The sequence below is a fragment of the Lonchura striata genome, chromosome 7, assembly GCF_050655825.1.
Source record: "Lonchura striata isolate lonStrDom1 chromosome 7, ASM5065582v1, whole genome shotgun sequence".
Lineage (NCBI taxonomy): Eukaryota > Metazoa > Chordata > Aves > Passeriformes > Estrildidae > Lonchura > Lonchura striata.
The window spans coordinates 15,972,562-15,994,133 of NC_140709.1; the positions used below are offsets into that span (position 1 = coordinate 15,972,562).

The window sequence follows — 21,572 nt, forward strand, 5'->3', positions numbered from 1 at the left end:
GATACCTCTCCCTCCATGGGCTTAGATTATTCCCACCAGCAGCATCCTCCAGCTTCAGTATGCCCTGCTCATGCTTGTTTCACCCCAGCATAGCATCTGCTGCCCTCCTGGCCCATCCTGGTCTCTAATAGAGGTCTATTATATCCCCTATTCTCCTAGGAGAGTACTGAATCCTGCCACTGGACAAGGATGCCAGGAACAGGAGCTGCCTGCTTGGCTGGAAAGAGATGCTCATGTTTTTGTCACGGGGCAGAGGTGGCTGTGTCAGTGACCTGGTCAAGCCCTTGCTGCTCAAGGCTCACTCATTAACAGGTAAGACTTTGGAGAGCAAAGAGCAGTGAAGAGAACATGCATTCCCTGCATTCCCAAGAATGGGGATCCTCCATTCTTCTCCTGTTGTCCCTGCATGCACCAGACCTGATATCCCACACGTCAAGAAAGACTGCCCAAGATCTCTTGGGCTTACTGGCAGCACCTAGGATTTGTCTTGCACAGCAGTTCCAGGAGCAGGCACAGCTGCATGGACGTGGCTCTGCTCTGGGGCAGGCATGCTGCCAGTATGGAGCAGCTCAGCAGGACGAGGCAGGCACACAGCAAGAACTACTTTTATTGGAAGAGATTTGCATCTACAAAAGAGTGAAAAACAGGTGTAAAATCCACAGTAAAAAGAAGGGGCATGATGAGCTAGCCTGGTCAGCAAGACAAGGTGCCTTCTTCCCACTCTGAAGAGCAGTCAGGCACTATTTTCTCACAGACACAGACAGCTGGGGTTTGGGATGGGGTCACAGAGCACCCCAGATTCAAAACACCCAACACAGCAAGATAAGGAAGTTCAGCCCTAACCATACCTCATCCCCACCAAGCCCAGTGGGGCACAGCCACACTGGAGTACCTGCTTATTATCATTCTTGCAAGGTCCAAGAAGTAGCCTAAAAGACCCCAAATGTAAATACTGCTATGACCAGCCAGCTCACTCCCACCTCTCTTCAACCTCCTCTTCCTTACCCCAGGCACCCCACCTTCTCACTGAGGTCACTGCCTTAGCCCCTCCACCCTGCACACACAGTCCCAGCCTCCAACATCCCATATGCCACCTCTGTCCAACACCACTCACTACAGGAAGAGGTACAATACCCCCTTTGCACAAACACCCCAGCCCAAAGGCAACCCATATTTACCCTTCAGCTATGAAGTTCCTACCCCAGCAAGCCACTTCTATCCCAACCTGTCCCAGCAGCCCCAAGTGAAAAACATCCCTGCCCTAGGTGGGGGGACACAAGTGCTGGTTTGAAAGTAATGCAGGAGCCTTCAGCCCCATGCAGTTCCAAGGATCAGGGGTCCCAGAAGTGCAAGGAAGCGAGTTGTGCCACACTAGGAGGGAAGGGGAACAGGGCTGCTGTCCTACATTCCTAGCTGGGAAAAATGAAACTCTTGATTCTGCTGAGATCCATTGCAGTATGCAAGAAGCACTGCTTCAGCCCCAGGGGGTCCAGCCAGTCCTCACGGTTGGGGGCTGCATCCCATGTGGGGCCCGCAGTGGCTGAGCAAGCATGGCAGTGGAACACCGGAGGAGCCGGGAGCACGGCGAGTCCAAAAGGGCCAGGCTGGCTGGGGGCTGCAGTGGGGGCGGTGCGGTTGGATCTCTCACAGGCAGTGGGCACTTTCCGGAAAGGACCGTGTGGGAGGTGCCTGTGTTGGGCTAGATCAGGTGCCTTTGGGTAGGACAGGGCCGTCATCACGCTGCTCCACAGGTAGAGCGCAGTCGCTGTGACACCTCCACGATGTGGCTCCTTGGTCGTCTCATTCTCCCCCAGGCAACGGGTGCAGCTGGCTGAGGAGACATTGGGCAGCTCGGGCTGGGGTTGGCCAGGGGCTGGGGCTGGCTGGGCAGCCAGCTGGCACCTCCCCTCCTCGGGGAACAGCGCAGGCCGGGGGGCTGCAGTGCTGACACTCCTTATGCACACAGACCGGTGCACTACACTGATGGAGGCGAAGATGGCTGCGAAGCCCGTCAGGTACACCACACCCAGGAGGCAGGCCAGCTAGGGAGAAGCCAAATGTTAGCCCAGACACCCCCAGCAGCAGCACCCCCTGCTAGCTGTGATGTAGCATGGTCACAATCAACCCAGCAGCTGCAATAGGAAAAAGCATCACCAGCTCCAGGGCTGGATGCCGAGAGCAGGCAGCCACACTGCTAATGGTGGGCAGCACACAGCCTGCCCAAAGCTGGGCCTAAATATCACAAACCAAAATGTCCCAGCTAAAAGTCAACAGCTCCTGTTCAAAACCCTAGCTGGTACCCAGTTACCTCCATGCCACCACCATGTCCTTGCACTATGACTTGTGGGGCTGTGGTCCAGCACACTACCTAGCACCAGGCTGCAGTGCCTCAGGCAGTGCAGCTGCAAATCAGCACCTTCCGAGAGCTTCCCTTTTCAACACAGAATAATCCAAGGTGCTGGTCTTGGTGAAAAAGAGGGTCCTGCTCCAAATCCACAGCCTGCTGGGTCCCATGTTCTTGCAATTAGCTGCTCTCCTATGCCCTTACCTTCACCACTTGCTGGTAGAACTGGCCCAGCACATGCTGCCACATGGACTGCTCCATGAGGACACAAATATCTGTGTAGGTAAACCAGCCACGCCACATGCCCTGTTTTTCAGCCACACTGCAAGAAATGAAAAAAACAAAAAAAAAAAGGGGGAATGGTGGATATGGACCATGATATGAATGATATGGTCCATATCCAGGAATGATATGGACCTTCCCCATAAAAGCAGCTTCAACCCAGGCAGGTTTGGAGAAGACCCTGCTTAAGCTCTGTAGAAGGGAGCGGCAGAGCCTAGCTAAGGCTCAGATGTGTCCCAACCTCTTATTTCACTGCAGCAGGGCTATATCCAAGCAGGGACCGAGCCAGGCTACAACACAGATAAGGGATCATCCCCACCCTAGACACCTACCGTCCTTCCAGCCAGCTCAGCACTTCAAACAGCTCCCGAGGATCTGTGTAGAGACTCCAGTCCTGCCAGGACAGCAGTTAAAGGTCAGTGCATTCAAGGCAGGTCACCCAGCACCCAGACACATCTTTCTCTCTCCCTTCATGGGAGCATATGGGACAAAAACAGAAATCCAGACTCCCCTCGATGCGAAACACTTGGCAACAATTACAGTTTTACTTACAATGGCGCTCAGGAAGTTCATCTCCAGTGTGTTCATGGTCTGGACATCCACCTTCCCTGCTGCTCCCCACTCATCGTTGAACACCTCCTCTTCCTCACCCTCATCATACAGATACTTACTTGCAACCATCTAAAAGTAGCACAAAGGACAGGATCTCAGCCTCCACTGCACTCACTTCCCACCAGCCCAGTTACTGCCCTGCCCACCGCTCACCATGGAGATCAGAAAGAGGTCTGAAGATGAGATCTGCTGGAGGTATTCAGGGTTCCTGTGCCGGAGTCTTTCAATGTAAACCAGTGCCAACATCATGGAACAGGGTGAGATGCAAGCTTCCCTGTAGGACAGGACAAGAACCAATGCCACAAACGTCCCAGGTACCAGGACACAATTTGGCTGCTCCCTCTCCATGCAGACAGTAGGAGGGTTTAGCAAATAGCTACGCAGATCCCAGCCTTGCCACCTCTGTGCCAGCTGTCCTGAGCTGCAGCACAGAAAGTGCCAGGGATGCAGGATGGAGAGTGAAAGCCCTGGTTTCTGTTCCCAGGCAGTCAGCTCCAAACTGAGCAGCCCGGCCTGCAGCAAGGCATGCTGTGAGGGCTCAGCTGCCAAGAGGAGACTCCAGGTCCAAATCTGGCTATCCAGGGTGCTGCAGATCCAGCCAGTACAGACTCTCAAGTAACAAGACCACATGTGCACCCCAGAGAGAAGGATAAACTTGAAGCTGGCTGCGTCAGGAAGTCACTGTGCCTGCTGTCTGTGCCTCCAGCTTCTCTTTGAGACTAATCAGACCTAGGCACAAAGCCAGTGGCTGGCCCAGGAGACAGAAGTGAGTCACAAGTAAGACCAGAGCTCCAAGTTCTGACACGGGACATGAAGGGACATGTTTCGCTTCTTACCGAGATACGTGAGACACATATTTCTTCTGGAGTCTGCGGATAGGACTGGGAGCCACTTTCTGCAGCAACTCCACAGCAATGTCTAGGACAGAAAAGCACCAAAAGAGTTAGTCTAGTGTGGCCCAGCCCATGCCCACCTGTCCCCTCCTCCCTACAAGCCTATCAGGTCTTGGTGTTTGCTCAGCCCTTCAAGTTTAACTTAAACTATGAGGCCTTATGAGAGGTCAGGGACAAGTGAGGAACATACAAACATGCAGGGCAGGCAAATCACAGCAGGAAGAGGATGTGAGTGACCAAGGCCCTGCGGCAGTGCCAGATCAGCAGGTCTGTGTCACAGGGAACCAACAGCAGTCAGCTGCACAGAAACATCCTGCCCTCACCCTGCAGGACTTCAGACAGCCCTTCTGGAGGCCTTCTTGCTTCTTGGGCCTGATGTCACACCACATCTTCATGGTCCTTTGCTCCCCTCCAACCACCAGCATCTTCCCCCTCCAGATCTCAGCAGCATGGATCCAGCCCACCCTACACCACCCTGAGATGATGAAGCACCAGGTACCCGTGTGACCAGGAGCCTGAAGGCATTAACAGGTAGCAAAGCACTGATACAGTATAACTGCAGCTCAGCCTGCTTTCCCTGCACTCAGGAGGTGCTGCAGCACTCAAGCACAGACACTGACATATACTGGCAGATGGCTCCAGCAGCTCCCATCTCACTTCCCTATACAATGGGACCAGCTGGGAGCATCCCAGTCAGCACTACAGTCTGATGCTAGGCAAGAAGTGCTTTAGACAAGAAACTTCATTTTGTTTCTGAGCCCTTGGCTGATAGCAGAGCTCGTCCCAGCAGCCTTGCATTTCCAGCTACCAGGGAAAGCATCACTGCACCCCTTCTTTCTACATCTCTACATCTCTCCAGCACCTAAGAGAATCCACGTACTAACATGAATGATATGCCCAAAGAGCAGTCACCAAGCTCAGAAAACACTTCTGTAAGGAACTTCCAAACACTATTCAGGCCACAGCACTACTATGATGGACAGCCAGGCAGACAGCTCCAGTCACCCACTGGCTGTGCCCAGCCTCTCCCACTGCTGCTGCTCTCTCTGCCCTTCCAGGCCACCATTTTGCCACCACAGAGGCAGTACCAGCATCTCAAGTGATCCCTACAAGCTCATCCTGATATGAAACCAAATTCTTCAGCCCACAAATCCAACTCACAAGAGTGTCCCGTCCTAGAGGGAATGGACAGCAGCTGATCAGTTTCCCATCTCACAGCACACTGAGTGTGGTTACTGTTCTTCTGTCTCCAAAGGAAAAAATTCACATTTCAACTTCTCTCCTCAGGCAGTCCCATACTGCCTTCTGCAACCAACCTCCAATATCAAAGACCTTTTCCTGCTATTCCACTTTCCCAACAAGCCTCTATCCTGTTTGAGAACAGTGCCATGGACTTGCCATGTAGCAAGGACAGATGTACCAAGACAGGTATCATAGTCCTGGGGCCCTATTTTTTGAAAGCAGTTGGTGAAGGAAGGCTGTAAAAGCAGATCAGCCCATGGACACATTCTCCATGTGCCACTCTTGCCCCCAGCTGCTGGAACTACAGCATTTCCTGAGTGCAGGGCAATCCTTACAGTTAATAGTCCCAAACAGTTTTCCTGCATGACTGTACCCTTTGAGCTTTCATCCATGGAACAGTCCCACCTTGCACCCTGGTGTAATGTCAGCCTCGAGCCTCCCTCACACCGCTTGTGTTGGAACTGTGACTCCCAGCATTGCCCAGGCAGCTGGCTGCTCTGCCTGGGCCTGCCCTGGCACCACACACTCAGCATCCTCCTCCTCACCAAGGCTCATCATACACAGCCTTCTGGCAACTTCAGACTGTTCCCCTAACAAGCAGCTAATGGAAATGCTGAGAACCACACACAGTGAAGTTTAGCAAACCACTGCATGCCTTTTTCCACTCCCCTCCATCATCTCCTGCACAAGCTCCTCAGCCTTAACCCAGCCATGTCCTTCTGCTCCCCAAAACACTGCTGAATTGACAGGGAAAAAGGAGTGTGATTCAGACAAACACAGCAAGAACTTCTGTGCCTGATGCTTACAACTAGAAGTTGAACAAAGCCCTGAGTGTTTTGCAGAGCACAATTATCTAAGACGGCTCTCAGCAGAAACAAGTTCACAACCTGCTCTGCCGAGGAATTCACAAGCAATCTAAAGGACTTCATACTGGTATATAATGATGTCAAAAACGCAGCAACGGGCCAGACGGGGCAACAAAACAGAGAACAGAAACCATGAGACTCTGGCATCCTGCCCTACTGTATTGTGCTGAGTGGGAAAGGCTGGGCAGGGGTGGGATTTGGCACGGGGGAGGAAGCAGGTGACCTACTCGTCTCGGCCCCTTGGGCTACTTCCAACCCCCTTGACTCAGCATTCCCATCTGGGGACAATCAGCAACCCACCTGCCACAGGGCTGGAGAGATTATCCAGGCTGCAGTCTTTGTCCCAGCCATAATAGAGCCGCTTCCGCACCCTCTCGCTCAGCTGCTGGTGCCTGGGCAAGAACTGAAGGCAGACGGAGGAACGTGAGGAAGGCGCAGAGCACTCCTCACGCCGTGCTCAGCCCAGCCCAGCGCAGGGCTAACCGGCCCGGGGCGTGCGGCCCCACGGGGCTCCTCGGGAGCAGCGGACAGGGGGCATCACCCCGAGGCCCTGCTAAGGGCAGGCTGGGCCGCGGACACTCACCGTGAACTCCTGGAACCCGCTGAGGGAGAAGGCGCCCTCCTCGTCCAGCAGCAGCTCGTCCAGCTCCATCCTGCCCGCTCGCAGGCCGGGGGCTGACGGTTCCGCTGCGGCGATACGGGGCCGGCTGAGGGCGCGGCGCCGGTCCGCTGCGAGGCCGAGGCCCGGTGCAGTGCCGGCAGCGGAGCCCCGCCAGCCGCTCCCCGCCTGGCCGCCGCCGCCCGCCCTTCCGCCCTTCCTGTTCCGGCGCGGGGGCGCGGCCGGTCCCCGCCCCTGCCGCCGCCGGGCGCACGCGCGCCCGGTGTCACCCGGTCCCCCCCACCCCGGCCGTCCCCGGGCGCACGCGCGCGGCGGCAGCGGCCGCCGGTCCCTCAGGCGGTGCCGCCCGCCCGGGCCGGTGACAGCGGCGCCTCCGCCCTCGCTCCCCCCCGCAGCCATGGCGAGCGGCCGCGCCGAGGAGGCGGCGGCGGCGGCGGCGGCCGAGGAGGAGGAGGAGGAGGCGGCGGCGGCGGCAGCGGCGCGTCTGGCGGCGGCGCTGCGGCAGCGGCTGCGGGGCTGGGAGGCGGCGCTGGCGACGGCGCAGCGGCTGCTGGTGTGGGAGAGGCCGCTGCACAGCCTGGTCACCGCGGCCGCGCTCGGCGGGGCCCTCTGGTGAGCTGGGGCGGGAAGGGGGACCGGGAGCCGCCCGTCCGGTTCGTGCCCGTGCCCGTGCCCGCAGCGTGCGGCGGCTCTGGGCCCCGCGGCCATGCCCCGGGGTTCCGCGGTGTGCGTTCCCGCAGCCCGCACCGCCCTGGGGTGCGCACGGCCGGGAGTAGCCGCGCTGTTTTCCTCTGACAGGCATAAACAGGCCCCTCCCTGAAGGGAGAAAGTGCCAGGAGGATTTGCCTTGTCCCGCGATAATAAAATGCAGATGGGCCCGACTGGAGCCTCGCCCAGGCACGTTTCTGCTTAATTTTTGCATCCGTGTTTTTATCAGCTCGTTTCACTCGGTAACTGCGGTCAGAGAGCTCCACGGCCTCCTGCATCGGCAGCTGCCCTGGGGCGTTTTATTTAAACCCTTCTGCTCGGTAGTCTTTCCCGGGAGGTGCTGATTTTTCACTCAGCTTTGGCACGAAAGCATTCCCCCTTTCCTATTTCCCTTCTCTGGCTCTTCGGCAGGGCAGCAGCATGAGGAGATGTGTGAGTGGCAGAGCCCAGCTGTCGATGGGAATGAAAAACATCCTGTTTGTTTGTATAAACAGTGAGTCAGTTTTACTGATGAAAGTGCTCTCAGCCAGTGGCCTTCCCAGCAGAAAAGGTCGGAAGTGGTCAGGGATCGACTTAAATGTTGGTTGCAGATGAAAAAGGAAGGGGCAGATTCTAGAGTTAAAGGAGGGAAAAATAAATGACGAAACAGCCTTTGAAGTCTCTCAGATGAGGCAGCTTATGTTCTGTTCCTTCATCTGTACAACTATCAGAAGTGTCTGTGGTAGCCAGACATAAACCCTTGGACTATTCTACCAGCTGAAAAGTCTCAGAGCAGAGCTATGAAGTGAGAAGGAGGGGCAGAAGTGCAGGTGGTAGGGGAGATGTCAGGTATAGTGGACAATGACAGCCCAGAGGCTGTGTGAAAAGGTAGGGAAGAACAAAGAGTGCCTAAAATATGGGACAGCAGAGAGAGATTTAAATAGAGGAGGAAAAATAATTTAGGGTCCCACGGAGGAATTCAGCCAGGATCTTTTACCTGCAGTATATAAATGAGACAGAATAGGAAAGTCTTCTGGAGATGATGTGTTAAGCTACAGAATTGCTGTTCAATGAGGAGGAGTACAAACATCATTGTTTAGGTCATTAAGAGTCCTGTAAGCCCATGGAAAGTGCAGCTTTTGTTCTGTGCTGCCTAGCGAGGCACATTTCACTTCCAGTTCTCCACCTGTGACTTGGTGAGAACCCCTGCCTGCTCTGCACTGTGAGATTCTCTTTGACTACAGTCATTGTTCGGTGTATTTGTCATTAGTTACTGGCAAACACTCACTGACAAGGAGCAGGGTAAAAAAGCAAAACTGCTCCTTTCTGGAAAGGAATATTCATTAAAGAGGTGAAGGTGAATGCATTTCTCTGATATTTTTTTCTGGAGTGAATTAAAAGCAGCTCCTCTGAACTAAAAAAAAGGATGAATGCAGACAGCCGCTGCTGGCACAGGTGGCATCCTGGCACCTTCACTGTCAAATCTCTGTGGCATGGAGCGATAAACTCTTTGAGTGGCATTGCACAGCTGTGTATGAGTAGTATTGTGTGGGCTGGCAAGTGGCTTGAGCCAGTGTGTGGATGTGGGACATGAAAGGTTTTATGATAAAGTCAAGTGAGCAACTAAACCATTTAACTGCTAGCTAGGCTCTGGTCAAATAGGGAGAGGTTTGTGATAAGAGAATGGGCATCTAGAATGGCAAGATGCATTACCTGCATGTATTGCTGGACCTTGCCATGACAGATGGGATGTAGGTTTTCAGCAAACAGGCTGAGTGGCAAACAGTTTTCTGTTACAGCAGTGTGTCTTTATGTTGTCTAGAGCCTCCAACTTGAGGCTTTGGAGGGACTTGTTCAAATGAGCATTAGCTTTGTTTTGCAACTTAGAGAGGAGCTCAGAAGCAGGGAAGAAGAGCACTGGAAGATGGCATGGAGTCAGCTGTCTGGTGGTGGGCAAAGGCACCATTTTAGAACGTGCTGTGGTGTGGGTGGGTGTCTGCAGAGTATAATGCTTACTACAGTGGCCCATTGCAGTTCGGTATTTTTGCTTTGAGCTATATCTATTTGCTCAACAAGAGCAGCAATTAGCTGCCTTTTGCCTAACAATTTGTGTTTCATTTCTAGGTTGTTTTCCTCCACCTCCCTGAGACCCCTCTTTCTCCTCAGCATGTCCCTTCTTGGCATCCTCTTGTTGGAGAAGTGGAAACCCAGGTTCCTGTTTGATTTCTCAGGTAGGTGATGTTTAGCACTGTAGATAGCGACATGGTTGTAGTGTTACCAGCTGCTGGGCTATGGTTTTGACCCTTCCTGGGCTCTGTCAGCAGTCATGTAAACGCCATTCCTACTTTAACTGCAGTCCCAGGTACTGGTGCTGCTTCTTACCTGTTTGTGTCAGAGGATTAGGATGTATCCTAATACTCTGGGCATGGACAATTGCTCCCAGTGCTGAGAAATTCTGGGAGTGTCTAATTTTGAGAGTGACTAAGGGGCCCAGCTAGCTTGCTAGGGAAGCTAATGACAAGGATGATGTGTTTCTGCTGTGTCCTTTCTCTCCTGAAGATGTGGCAAAAACATCATTTCAAGTCTGAGCACTTATGGCCAGCTGAGCTGAGAGAAGGAAAGGAGGGGAGGGAAGTGTTTTGGTTTTAGTTGAGTTCAATGTGGACTTACACCCTGAAAGAAGCAGAGCAAATGAGAGCCACTTCTTGTGGCAGATAGCAGAGTGGATGATGAAGTCTGACAGCAGCAACAGTTAGTGTATTGTACCTGTACAGCATCTGATCTCCAGCTAATCAGTGAGTCTTATTGCCTGTCTTATCTTTCCCTTTTATTGAAGGTTCTGTGCCAACATTAGACACAAAAGCAGCAAGAGGAATGGCCTCATACAGATGGTAGACATGGGTTGACTGCTGTCTGCTTTGAGTGCCTCCTTTGGAGTTTATTAAATGACGGAACCCAGACTTGCTTACTGCATCTACTGCTTCTGTTCAAAGGCAGCTTAGGGCCCTCCATCCCTGCCTCTCTACTCTAGGGAGAGTTTCTGAATGAAAGCCCCTCTATATGTGTGTTTGTAAGGTGCCCTTTATTTGACCTAAAAGGGTGCTGACTTAAAGGGTGCTTTCACAGAAATCCTGATAAGATTAGGTATGTTACAGCTGTAGTCTTGAAACTGTTTGCTGTGTGTGGTTCAGGTAACTAGGCAGTTAAACTGGACTGGCCAATTTAATTTCCTGCTTATTCATATTGTTTTTTTAAGGGAATAGTTTAAAGCCAACCCAAACCACCTCACTTGAAACGTGTCCAGAAATGCAAAAGCCTGGTGTCCAGTACAGAATGGTGTCATTGAGGCAGGTGGGGGTGGAATCATTCCAGCAAGTACTTGGCCTATAAAAGTTGTGTTGTCATAGAAGAAATAGGAAATTCATACTGAAATCAATTTATATGATGCAGAGCCATGAAGAATAAAAAAGAAAAGCAAACAAAACAGCAACACCAGGGATTAGGCTCATCCTATGCTATCAGCTCTGCTAGAAGTTGGTGTACATCCCACTGCACCTCACCTCAATGTTCTTCACATATTTCATGCCTTCCTGCTTTCTGCTGCAGAGAACAGGGAGACCTTTCTGATGTGCCTGTTTAGGTCACAGCCCTGATTTTGACATGATCCACTGGACCATGTTTCCTTTGCTTCTGTGAGGAAGGAGGGGTGCTCTGCATTCCTGAGGGGCCTCCCATTGAATTAGTACTCCTGAATTCTTAGGGGTTCTTGTTTGGCTCCCACTACCTGCTGAAGCAGGGCTGTACCTTTGTGGCTTACCTCCTTAGTGCTTCCTGTTAGTCTTTTCTGGAGTTCTGGGAGATGGGTCAGTACCATACCTTCAAGAGTCAGCATGTACATACACAAACCTCAGCCTGTGACAGTTGTGTATGTCTCAGATGACTGCTTATAAGATGACTTCTGAAGGAATGCTAAAACCTCAGCATGTATTTTGCAGTTACTCACACACTAATCAGGGTCATGCCAACAGCATCAAGATGCGCAACTTTTTTAGGCCCTTTCAGAAGGGACTTCATCTTTTCAGCTCCCATGCAGGGTATTTTCTCAATATCTACATGGAGTTCTACTTAGATACTATTTAACGACTTAGGAAGCATCTCCAGTTTCACCTGAAATGGGTATCAAGTAGGGATGTTTTGGTGGTAGCATCACTGTTTGGCAGCTGTGTTTTGGTTAGTGCAGGAGAGTGCAGTGTGGAAGAGATCTAGCAAAGGTTGTATTGCAATTGAATGTTAGTACTCCTTAAAAAGGGCCCCTGCGTTCTAGCTGAAGTTTATGCACAGATGAAGAATGTCTCTTGGAGAAGCAGTGAGAACCTGTAGGAGCCAAGGAATCCATCAGCAATAATTTGTCAGTACCAACATATAACCTAAACTCTTGCATGGCTCTCTGATCTCTCAGAAGAGTCTGGTGTATGTCAAGCTATTTGTATTAATCCACAGTCCAGTGTGAAACGCTGAAAGATTTCAGCCAGTTATTGATAATCTGAGGCCAGTTTTGGGTGTCCTGATTGCCAACTTAGTTATACTGGTGCTTGACAGTACACAGCACATGTTGGAGTTAAGCCTTAACTAAGGGACCATTTCCTGTTGGAAATGCTCTAGCTTTTTTGGATTGGGCTGTTCTTACAACTGGTCTAAGACTCTAGTGCTTTGAGATGGCCAGCAGGCAGACTGCTCTACTACAGGAAGCAGCATACTGTTGATCTTAAAGACAGCTTGTGTTTTGCCAGATAGCTGAAATCACGTGTAGACCCTGCAGCCTGCTGAAATGTTCAGCTCTCCCCAAAGTGTCTCTGAAACCTTCAGGATCAACTGAGGAGAATTGTTTCACTCCCTCTGCTGGCGTATTTTGGATGGCTTGGATGACTGCAGCCAGTTGAGAGGAGTGGGGTTCCTGTGCCATCCCACTTACTGTGTTGCTAGCACCTCCGTCCAGCAGAGGTGGCGAGCAGCACAGCTCCTCATTTGATGCACTGTGTAACTACACAACTGAGGGTGTAGCCAGCCCTCACAGACTGGCCAGTGCCAGATGTAATGTATTTGGTGATTTAGCACAGGTAGTGGATGAGGCTTAGAGATAGAGCTGGATTTCTGTGCTGCGGTTAAGCAGCTTTAGATTCCTGAGCACAATAACAAAACACAGCAATGGCGGTTGCAGGAGGGAAGCAGCTGCCCTGCGGGGGTGGAGCTGCATTCATAATACCCACACTGCAGCTCAGGCTCCCTCTGTGAGCTGCCCCAGCCACCATGCCAAATGCTTATGGGCAGAGGAGCGAATGGGCAGCCCAGTCTGAGAGCAGTTGACTCTTCTTGTCAGGCCTGATTACTGGAAATCTGGGTCACGCTCTCAAAGAATCGCCTCCTCCCTGGGTGGTTGGCCTCCTGCTCCACTGCGTGAGCCGGCTGGTGCAGTGCCTGCAGCGGGAGGAGGAGTCTGGCAGACTTGGCCCAACACTCTGTGTCTTGGGAGAACAGTGGCAGGGCTGCTACAAGCAGTTGGTCTCTTCTGTGGCTTGCGCTGGGTGGAGTCTGAAGTCTCACTGGGTGATTGCAGTGATGGTTGTTCACATCTTTGGTGCATTTCCCTGAGGGAGTCACTGCCACTCTTGGGCTTTGTGCCCGGCTGGTGACTCCAGGGAGGATTCAAACCCCTTTATGCACACGTTGCATTTCTTTAGCCCATTTCTAACTCTAAGCCTAGTCTCTGAGGTTAAACTCTTCTCCTTTATTTTAGTTCTGTTGACATGGTGACATGCAGTGTGGGGGACAGGGTTAGGGTTGTAACCTTATGCACCAAGTTTGCTGCTGGTCAGACAGCATGAAAGCTATATCAGTCCCTGCCAGCTCTAGGACAGTAGGCGGACTGGTACAGGAGAGTGGACCTCAATGAGCTATCACAGCATGAACAGGGCATTGTTAAACACAAGAGACTTACAAAGACTGTGTTGATAGAAGAGCTTTGGTTGAGCCCTGTACATCCTGAGACACCAGTCAGCTTGAGATCACAAATACCCAAATCTCTGAGCAACCAGGCTGATGAATTTCAATTGTAGAAATTATTTTTCTCAGTGTATCTATAAGCAGAGCATAATCATACGTGACCTCTGCTATTGAAACAACACTTCTCTTTTCAGTACTGCATGAGCTAAGTCCCTCTTTGATCATCATTGGTTTCTGTGCGGAGAGGAATGGGAGACCCTTTCCCTTGTCCTTATCCAGAGTGATGGACCTTAGGAGTATAGCTCTATCTGTTCCTGGCACAAAAGGCTGTCAGGGGACATAAAAGAGCCCTAAAATTAGAAAATTATGCACAAGACTGCTATTTGCTACTTAATTCCATGGGAGAGGATGGAGACAACAGGACATCTCTGGTATTTGTACATAGCATTCTGCCAAGAACTGGGCTGGTCAGTGGGAAATGCAGCTCAGACCTCCTGGTTGCCATGTTTAGGTCTGAAATGGAAGCTGAAGCTTTGCCCAGCTCCAGAACTGTGCTGGCAGCCCCCTTTGAATGACAAGTGCTGGCACCCACTGTGGGAATGGCACTGCCTAGACCAGGAAAAGCTGCATGATCCCTGAAGCAGACAGCCCCATGTAAGCCCCACAATACACCTCAGATATGAGTGCCCTGCCCTGTGCATGTTGGGTTGCAAGGTGTGCTGGGGTGCCCAGAGACCAGTGCACACTTTGCTAAAGCCTTCGCAGCTCAGGCTTCAAGCCAGCGATTGCTGCTTGCATGAGAGCACAGAGAAGGTCCCCAGGGTGCATCCCGAGCTAAGGATGATACATCTGCAGCTCTGCTCTGTTCAACTGGTAAAAATGTCGGGTTGTATTTTTTACTTGGCTGACTAATCTGCTGTGTTCTCTCTACAGCACAGCCATCAGAGGAGCCAGGAGGAGAGAGGTAAGCTCACAGATGTGTTCCTTGGTGTGTGGAGAGTGGGGAAACCTTAATTTATTATGGTGATCTCACCTGTCCTTTTTTTATTGTTCTAAATAAACTGCATAGCTCCTGCTGTGAAACACTGCTAGTGACTTCAACCCTGGTAGCTGCTTATCAGCTCAGGAGCCACAGTTTGAGAAAGCTGTGTTCTTTCACACAGTTTGGGGAAAGCTAGTGTTCTTTCAGTAGCAAAAAACTCAAGTTCTTCTGATGTTAGGAGTTCTTAGGTTTCTTCCCTGTATCTTTCCTGAGCTATTTTAAGAGTGGTCCAGAGAGAACAACACTGAGGCTGACTTCCACAGGCTGAATGTGCTCTCTCTGGTGGCGTGGCTTGCATCCTTGGCCATGGTTGTAGGTGTGAGCACCACATTCTGCCTACCTTGGACTTGGTGCCAGAGGAGGCCATATAATTAGTTCCACCTCCAGCACTTCTGTCTGCGTGGCTTTAAGTAAACTGCTTTGCATTTTGGGCTTGTGGCATGGGGAGTCTGTGGAATGGTATCTGCTGCTGCTTTGCTCAGGTGTCTCTTGACTTTCTTCCTGATTGAAGGGAAAAACTGTCTCCAAATCAAGCATCTTCAGTAGTTCAGTTGAAAATGCAGTCAATATTGTCAAGCCTTGGTAGGCAACTCTGCTTCCTGGTGTAGCTGTTCCTCTCCCCCAGGAAAACAGACCATGTTCAAAGATTGTCTTCTTGCTCTTGTCTGTCTCTAGTGAGGGGGTGACTTCAGGGGCACAACCTCACCTGCTCAGTGTCCCTGAGCTGTGCCACTGTCTGGCAGAGAGCTGGGTCACCTTCAGGCTCTACCTGCAGGAACTGCTACAGTACAAGAGGCAAAATCCTGCCAAGGTAAGCTGGAGATACCTACTCTTCTGTGCAGGGGCTTTTATTTCCATTACTAGTGCCTTAGGGAATGGAAGAATGTAAATTCAGTATTTTTATAATTGCTATCCCTGTCCAATATTTGCTGTTCATTCCTTGCAGTTTCTATGCCATGGGAAGTTTAAATAATGAGTAATTGACTTCCAGTATTTGTAAACTGGAGCTGAACTTAAGCTCTCCTGTGAATGGCTTGCTGTACCTGATTTCATTTCTTAGTGTGCAAAGGAAGCTCTTAGATTGGGACTGGGGAGAAAAGAAAGGGAAGCCTACAGTCTCTGGCCCTTTCATGAGTTCCATTCTTAAGCTGGTCCCTATTTCACTAACCAGGATTGTTGCTAGCAAAGTCCAATCGCAGCGCTGTTTCTGAGTGCATGGAAACTTGTCATTAAACATGCTCTAATGGCTGTTATGTATGTTGTTTGGAAAGTATTTGTAGACGGGAAGTGCCTTAGCATCACAAAAAGTAGGACAGACCAACCACTAGGATTGTGTCAGACTTCCTGGCATTCAGTGTGCCAAAAGGAATGGGTTTCCAACACTGCTTATTGCTGCTTTTCTGTCCCAGCCACAGGGAGTAGAAGACCAGGTCCGAAGATGCCCATAAGGAATGAACTCATAGAGAAACCTTAGCTTTTGAAGACCCTCTCCATTATGAATTAAACTCTTAATTGCAGGATATAGTCCATATCTGAACCCATGCCCTGGTTTGCAGATTGTCTATTCTTACTTCCCCCCACCTGCCCCCAGGAGAATGTAAGACAAGCCATCAGGGCTGTACCATTATATTTCACTTTTTCCAGAGGAGAAAGGTCCTGATCTGATAGGAGCATGGGCTCTGCTAATGCTTCTGCCAGCTGGTTTATGGCACAGCAGTGGCACAGCATCTGGTGACTCTGTAACAGGTTCCTGTCTCTGTTGGGACAGTACAGTTTTCTCCTGAAGTGCTAAGCTCTACAGAGAGATGTACAAGTGGCAATTTGCAGTATCCCATCATATCCTCAAGGAATGTAATTTACTTCATAAAGAACTGTCTGATAAAGTTGTGATTTGTTTTATTGAGGCGTTGGGTTACCTTTGTCATCCAGCGCTTGAACTTCTAATGCTTACAGCTTAACCCAACCAAACTGTCCGAGTTCTGACTGTCAGCACCTGAATGTACTTGGTGCAGAGCTGACTGACTTGTTTAGGGCCATCCCTCATGTTGCACTGAATGTTTCTGGCATGGGTTGCATAGATGTATCTCTGCCTTTTGTCACTTATGTTTTTTCCTCTGTCTTCCTTCAGTTCTGCATGAGTGTCTGTTCAGGCTGCCTGATTCTGGCTGTAGTTGGACACTATGTTCCAGGCATAATGATCTCCTACATCATTTGTGAGTATAAGCAGCGCTGTTGTCTGACTTAAGCTGAGACATGACCTAACTGTGCTGGATAGGCTGGCAAAAGCAGATTTGTAGTATTCTCAAGGGGATCTGTGCTAGATGATGAATCAATTTACAGGGAGTGTGTTCCAGGAGGTCTCTGCAAGCACGTGCATGCAGTACCACTGCAAAGGCAGGAGAGGGAGCCGTGACTAAAACGTTGCTGCCCTCTGTTCCCCACTGCTGAGGCTGTGCTGGCCGAGGCTCCAGGGAAGCAAGAAGTTACAATCTCGCAGTTCCTAAGGTGGGCAAACCCATATCGAGAGTGTTGGTAGCAAAGCTGCATGTTGGGTAAATAGACCTTTTTCACTGCATCATGAGTCCCTAATAACTCTGTTCTGGTGCTCTGCTGCAAGTGCATCTACACATGAGCTCTATGCAGCTACTCATATAAAAGTTTTGGTAATACTTATTTTTAATTCTCACTTAAGCTCATTTCAGGCCTGCTGTCTGGGGTGAAGTGGCTGAAGAGAAGGGCTTATGCTTCATCTTAACATAAATCTATATTCTATCTAAGATCTGGCAGTAAAACCTAGTTAATCAAGCAGCTTTGCAATGAGTAAGAGGAGCCATGGATGAGGATTTTTAGGCAGTCAGATGGGAATAAACATGCCAGTGAAATGTTTCCCTTGAAGACTTCCTCGGTGGCACTACAGGAAGAGTCAGCTTGTGTTTGATCTGTCTCTCACAATCCCTGCATTCCATGTCCACAGTGCTCAGCATTCTGCTGTGGCCTCTGGTGGTCTACCATGAGCTGATCCAGAAGATGTACACACGTTTGGAGCCTGTCCTGATGAAACTGGACTACAGTATGAAGGCAGAGACGCTGCACCACAAGCATGAGAAGAAGAGTAAGGAACCACCTTCTCTCTGGCTTTTTTTGGTGCTGTATTCCTAGGGTGGAGCCATAGCAAAAGGACAATAGGAGACCATGTCTGCCAATGTTGTGTGGTGACAGGTTGCAGGGGAGCAGGGGAAGAGAGGTGGAAACTTAAGGGTTATGTGGAGAGCAACTGTGTGCTCCTAAGTGATCCTGAGAACAGCACAGCACGTGAAAGCAACAGATTATGCTTGTCTCTAGGAATCCTGTGCAATTTCACTGAGGAAGTAGGGGATAATGGTGTATAAAGGTAGAAAATTCCTTCATTTTCATGTAATGCCTTTCTTCTCTTTCTCACAGAACGACAAGGGAAGAGTGAGCCTGCAGCAGGTGATGAGCCAACAGCAGAGACAGAGAGTGAGAGCGAAGCAGAGCTGTCAGGCTTCTCCCCAGTGGTAAGAGCTTTAAGAGCTTAGCAGGAGCCAGTCCCTCCACTCTGGTCTATAGCAGCTTGAGAGCCAAGGCATGGTCTGAGTACAGCAACAATGATAACACACAGCAGAGCAATAAATCACTTCTTTTCAGAATTCTAAGGGGAAGAGGTGATGTGTTTGATGAAGGCCATTGTCGCCAATCTGGGTATTGAAAATTTGGTGCCACAGAGCTGGTGACACCATAGCAGGGCAGGGCCAGCCATGCCCCAGCCTTCTGCTGACCTCAGAATTACTTTGTTTGTTATGCTTCATGCTCAGAGAATGTGTCTCCTGAAGAAATTAACTTCCCTGCTGTAATGTGTGGAGGCTCCTCAAAACTGGAAAAGGGAGTTGAGCAGCTCTAGTGTCTCTTACACAGTTCTCTGCTTTCAGACAGATTGTGTGTGACCTTTCTACATTTGCACCACAGAAACAAACCAAGGAGCAGCTCTGAGCATGTAGCTGGGCTGTGAGGTGGGAAGCTTGTTTTCACATGAATGTAGATACTTGAACCACTGCTACTTGTAGAAGGCTTTGTTGAGCTCTGTGTGAATGCAAAAAGGAAGAGGTGTTCTCTTTGGGAATCCCAGCAGAAGAAGAAGGATCTAAAGCCTTCTGAGATTCCTACAGTCTCATCCAATCTTGTGCTGCCTCTTTTGTGTTCTTCACTGAGAGCAGGCAAACCTTTGGGCAGTGATTTATTGCAGGAAAGCCAGTGAGCTGAGACTACCCTTCCCTCCAGTGCAGGGAGCACTTTGCCAGCATACTGTCCCTCCAGCAAGGACTTCTGCCTGGAAGGTCTGGCAGTGCCCATAGGCAGCATGGGTACTTAGACACACAGGAATTTGTCTCTCTGCCTTCATCCCATGCAGGTGGATGTGAAGAAAACTGCCCTGGCACTGTCAATCACAGATTCTGAGCTCTCTGATGAGGAGGCTTCTATCCTGGAGAGTGGGGGCTTTTCTGTTTCAAGGGCTACCACCCCACAGCTGACGGACGTTTCTGAAGGTACATAATGGGACACCTTGCTGCCCCCTTATCTGCAGTGTTTTGGCCCATAACAATGGGTCATACAAGTGGGAGGACAGGGAGAGATCCCAGATATTTGCATGGGAAGAGCATTGAAAGGAGGAAGGAAAAGCAGTGCAGCATGCCTTGACTTCATGGTTAATCATAAGCTGGTCCTGAGTGGACATCAGCCTCTAATTATTGCCCCACAGAGCAATGCCATCTTGTAACTCTAGCAAGGGAGCAAGGCCACCCACAAAGTCCCACAGAAATAACTGAATAGGATAGTCACACACCCATATATGAAACAGGTCAGACTTACTAGCTCAGGGAAGGACTGGTTAGTGATGAAGAACATGGGGGTAACCACTCAGTGGCCACTTGGGTGTCTGGGAAGGAGCAGGCAAGTGACATAAGCGCCATTTCCCTGACCTTGGAGTTTTAATAGGAGGCACTAAATACAGAGAACATGAGCTGGAGCAGGAAGTCCTCTCTGAGAACAGAGCACATAGAACAGGATCACAAAAGAAACATTACACATGAATCATGCCATTGGCAGAAGGGAGTAACTGCAGACCTCTTCCTGCTGTCCTCCAAGGATGAGGAAGGTACCTTAAAGGCAGCTGTGGTGTGTCAGCTGGGGAAGGTGGGTGGGAAGTCAAGGTGAAGGAACCTGTACCTTAATGCTGGTGCCTTTCAGACCTGGATCAGCAGAGCCTGCACAGTGAGCCAGAGGAGTCATTTTCCAAGGACCTGGCAGAGTTTCCATCCGTGGAAGAATATCATTCCAGAGACCTGGGACCACAGAGTGATGAAGATGCGTTTGGTGTGCCCCTGGGTCCTGAGCTTGCCCACGCTGCCTGTGAGCTGGACTCAGCGGACAAAGAGGCTGCGGACTCTGACCTCTCCATCCTTCGCCTCGCGTCTCCTCTCCATTTTGTAAATACGCACTTCAATGGGAGTGGGCAAGCGGCAGGAGGCAATGCAGAGCCAAAGACTGTCCCTGCCCCAGGCCTGGGCATCTGCATTAACACGCTGAGCGAGGAGATCGTCACCACTGCCATCACCACAGCGGTGCAGAATACCCTCTCTGCCCTCCTGCGGTCCTCAGAGGCCAGTGAGGGACCCCCCCTCTCCGAGTTCCTCCCCACAGAGCCCGAAGAGAAACTGAGCTTCCAAGCACACCTGTCAGAGAGCGAAGTGGTGGAGACAGAGACAGAAGCTTCACCGGAGGATGAGGAGGAAGCAGATGACTTTGAGCTACTGGATCAGGGGGAGTTGGAGCAAATGGATGTAGAGCTGGGGTTCAGGGAGGAGCAGGAGGTACAAGAGGCTGCTCTGTCTCCCTCCTCTCCCATGCTTGCTGAGCTGCCAAAGCAAGGAGATGAGGAGGAGGCAGTGATGACAGCAACTTCTATGTCTTAGGTCTTACCTGTGCTCCCCCTTTTCCTCCATCATCACTGGAAAGAAGGAAAAACTCACACAGTGAACGTGCAGTGGGTTTTTAGATGTTTGTGTTGACTGGGATGGAAATGCATCAGTGTTAATGTGCTGTGTCTGGAATAATGAACCCTTTCCATCCTTCTAGAGCCTGGCCTTCACTGGCTGAGCAGGATGCCCTGCAGCTGGGGAGGAGCCGGCTCCTAGAAGCCTTATGCCACAATTGAAACACCAACCCCAGCAAACGCTTCCTAGTAATGGTGCAGTATTTCGGTCTGTCTTCTGTTTGTCTTTTGTTTTGCACGCTGAGTACTGAGCTAGCTGTAGCTGCTGCTAATACCCACATCCCCAGTAGGACATATGCAATCTTATTTTATTGGGTTTTTAAATGGCTAAAAGTGTAAATAATTTTAACTTCCATTGGTTTTGTCTGGGGGGAGGGACGGGGTGCACAGTCAAATGTGGCTCTCAGGGGCAAGCAAAGGGAAAGGAGTCTTTGGAGCAGAGGGTAGCAGTAAGAGGGCAAGGGCAGATGGGTGTTGTGCAAAGAAACCTCTTCTGCAGACTGTTACTGTCTTTTGTGTCACTACTGGAACAGGGTGTTGGGCGATACCTGTTTTTTTTCCCTGTCTCATTTGAGTTCTGTTACTGGGTGGCTGTGGAGTTGATTTTTTTGCAATCAATGAAATTCACTCCTGGCCCTGTTCAGTACTCCATTTTTTTGCTGCTGTGGCATCTCTTGCCTTCCGCACCACTGACCCTTCTAGCACCCCTCCCGGGCTCTGCTGGGCATCCTAGCATGGCACCTGGAGACTCCGAGGTGACTGGAATAGAACCAGAAGCTTTCTTACACGACAGGATCCGTGGTTTGTGTCCCTTGGGGCAGAGAAGGGAGGAGGGAGGGATACGTTCAAGCTATCCCATGGCGGCAGACAGCTCTTGCTGGCCTGGCAGGGCAGGATGGTCCTGGGGATGGCCCTCGT

At 50.7% G+C, this 21,572-nt stretch overlaps 2 protein-coding genes across 3 annotated transcripts; one reads left to right on the forward strand and one right to left on the reverse strand.

Moving 5' to 3' along the window:
• Positions 1-587: 587 nt before the first annotated feature.
• Positions 588-7,050, reverse strand: CNPPD1 (cyclin Pas1/PHO80 domain containing 1). The gene is made up of 8 exons (XM_021526247.3): positions 6,823-7,050; positions 6,540-6,642; positions 4,075-4,156; positions 3,392-3,512; positions 3,179-3,307; positions 2,959-3,020; positions 2,549-2,666; positions 588-2,042 (listed from the first exon to the last, which is right to left on the reverse strand). Exons 1-8 carry the CDS (start codon positions 6,889-6,891, stop codon positions 1,410-1,412), a joined length of 1,317 nt encoding a protein of 438 aa, XP_021381922.3. The 5' UTR covers positions 6,892-7,050; the 3' UTR covers positions 588-1,409.
• A 190-nt stretch (positions 7,051-7,240) lies between these two features.
• On the forward strand, positions 7,241-21,441 carry RETREG2 (reticulophagy regulator family member 2). Of its 2 annotated transcripts, none has more exons than XM_031505437.3 (9): positions 7,241-7,470; positions 9,670-9,776; positions 14,479-14,509; positions 15,263-15,398; positions 16,716-16,800; positions 17,562-17,699; positions 18,029-18,123; positions 19,014-19,149; positions 19,850-21,441. In XM_031505437.3, exons 1-9 carry the CDS (start codon positions 7,256-7,258, stop codon positions 20,572-20,574), a joined length of 1,668 nt encoding a protein of 555 aa, XP_031361297.2. In that variant the 5' UTR covers positions 7,241-7,255; the 3' UTR covers positions 20,575-21,441. The 2 variants fall into 2 exon arrangements, with proteins under 2 accessions (XP_031361297.2, XP_085441142.1); XM_085585016.1 differs by lacking the exon at positions 7,241-7,470 and adding an exon at positions 7,614-7,755.
• The last annotated feature ends 131 nt before the right edge of the window (positions 21,442-21,572 follow it).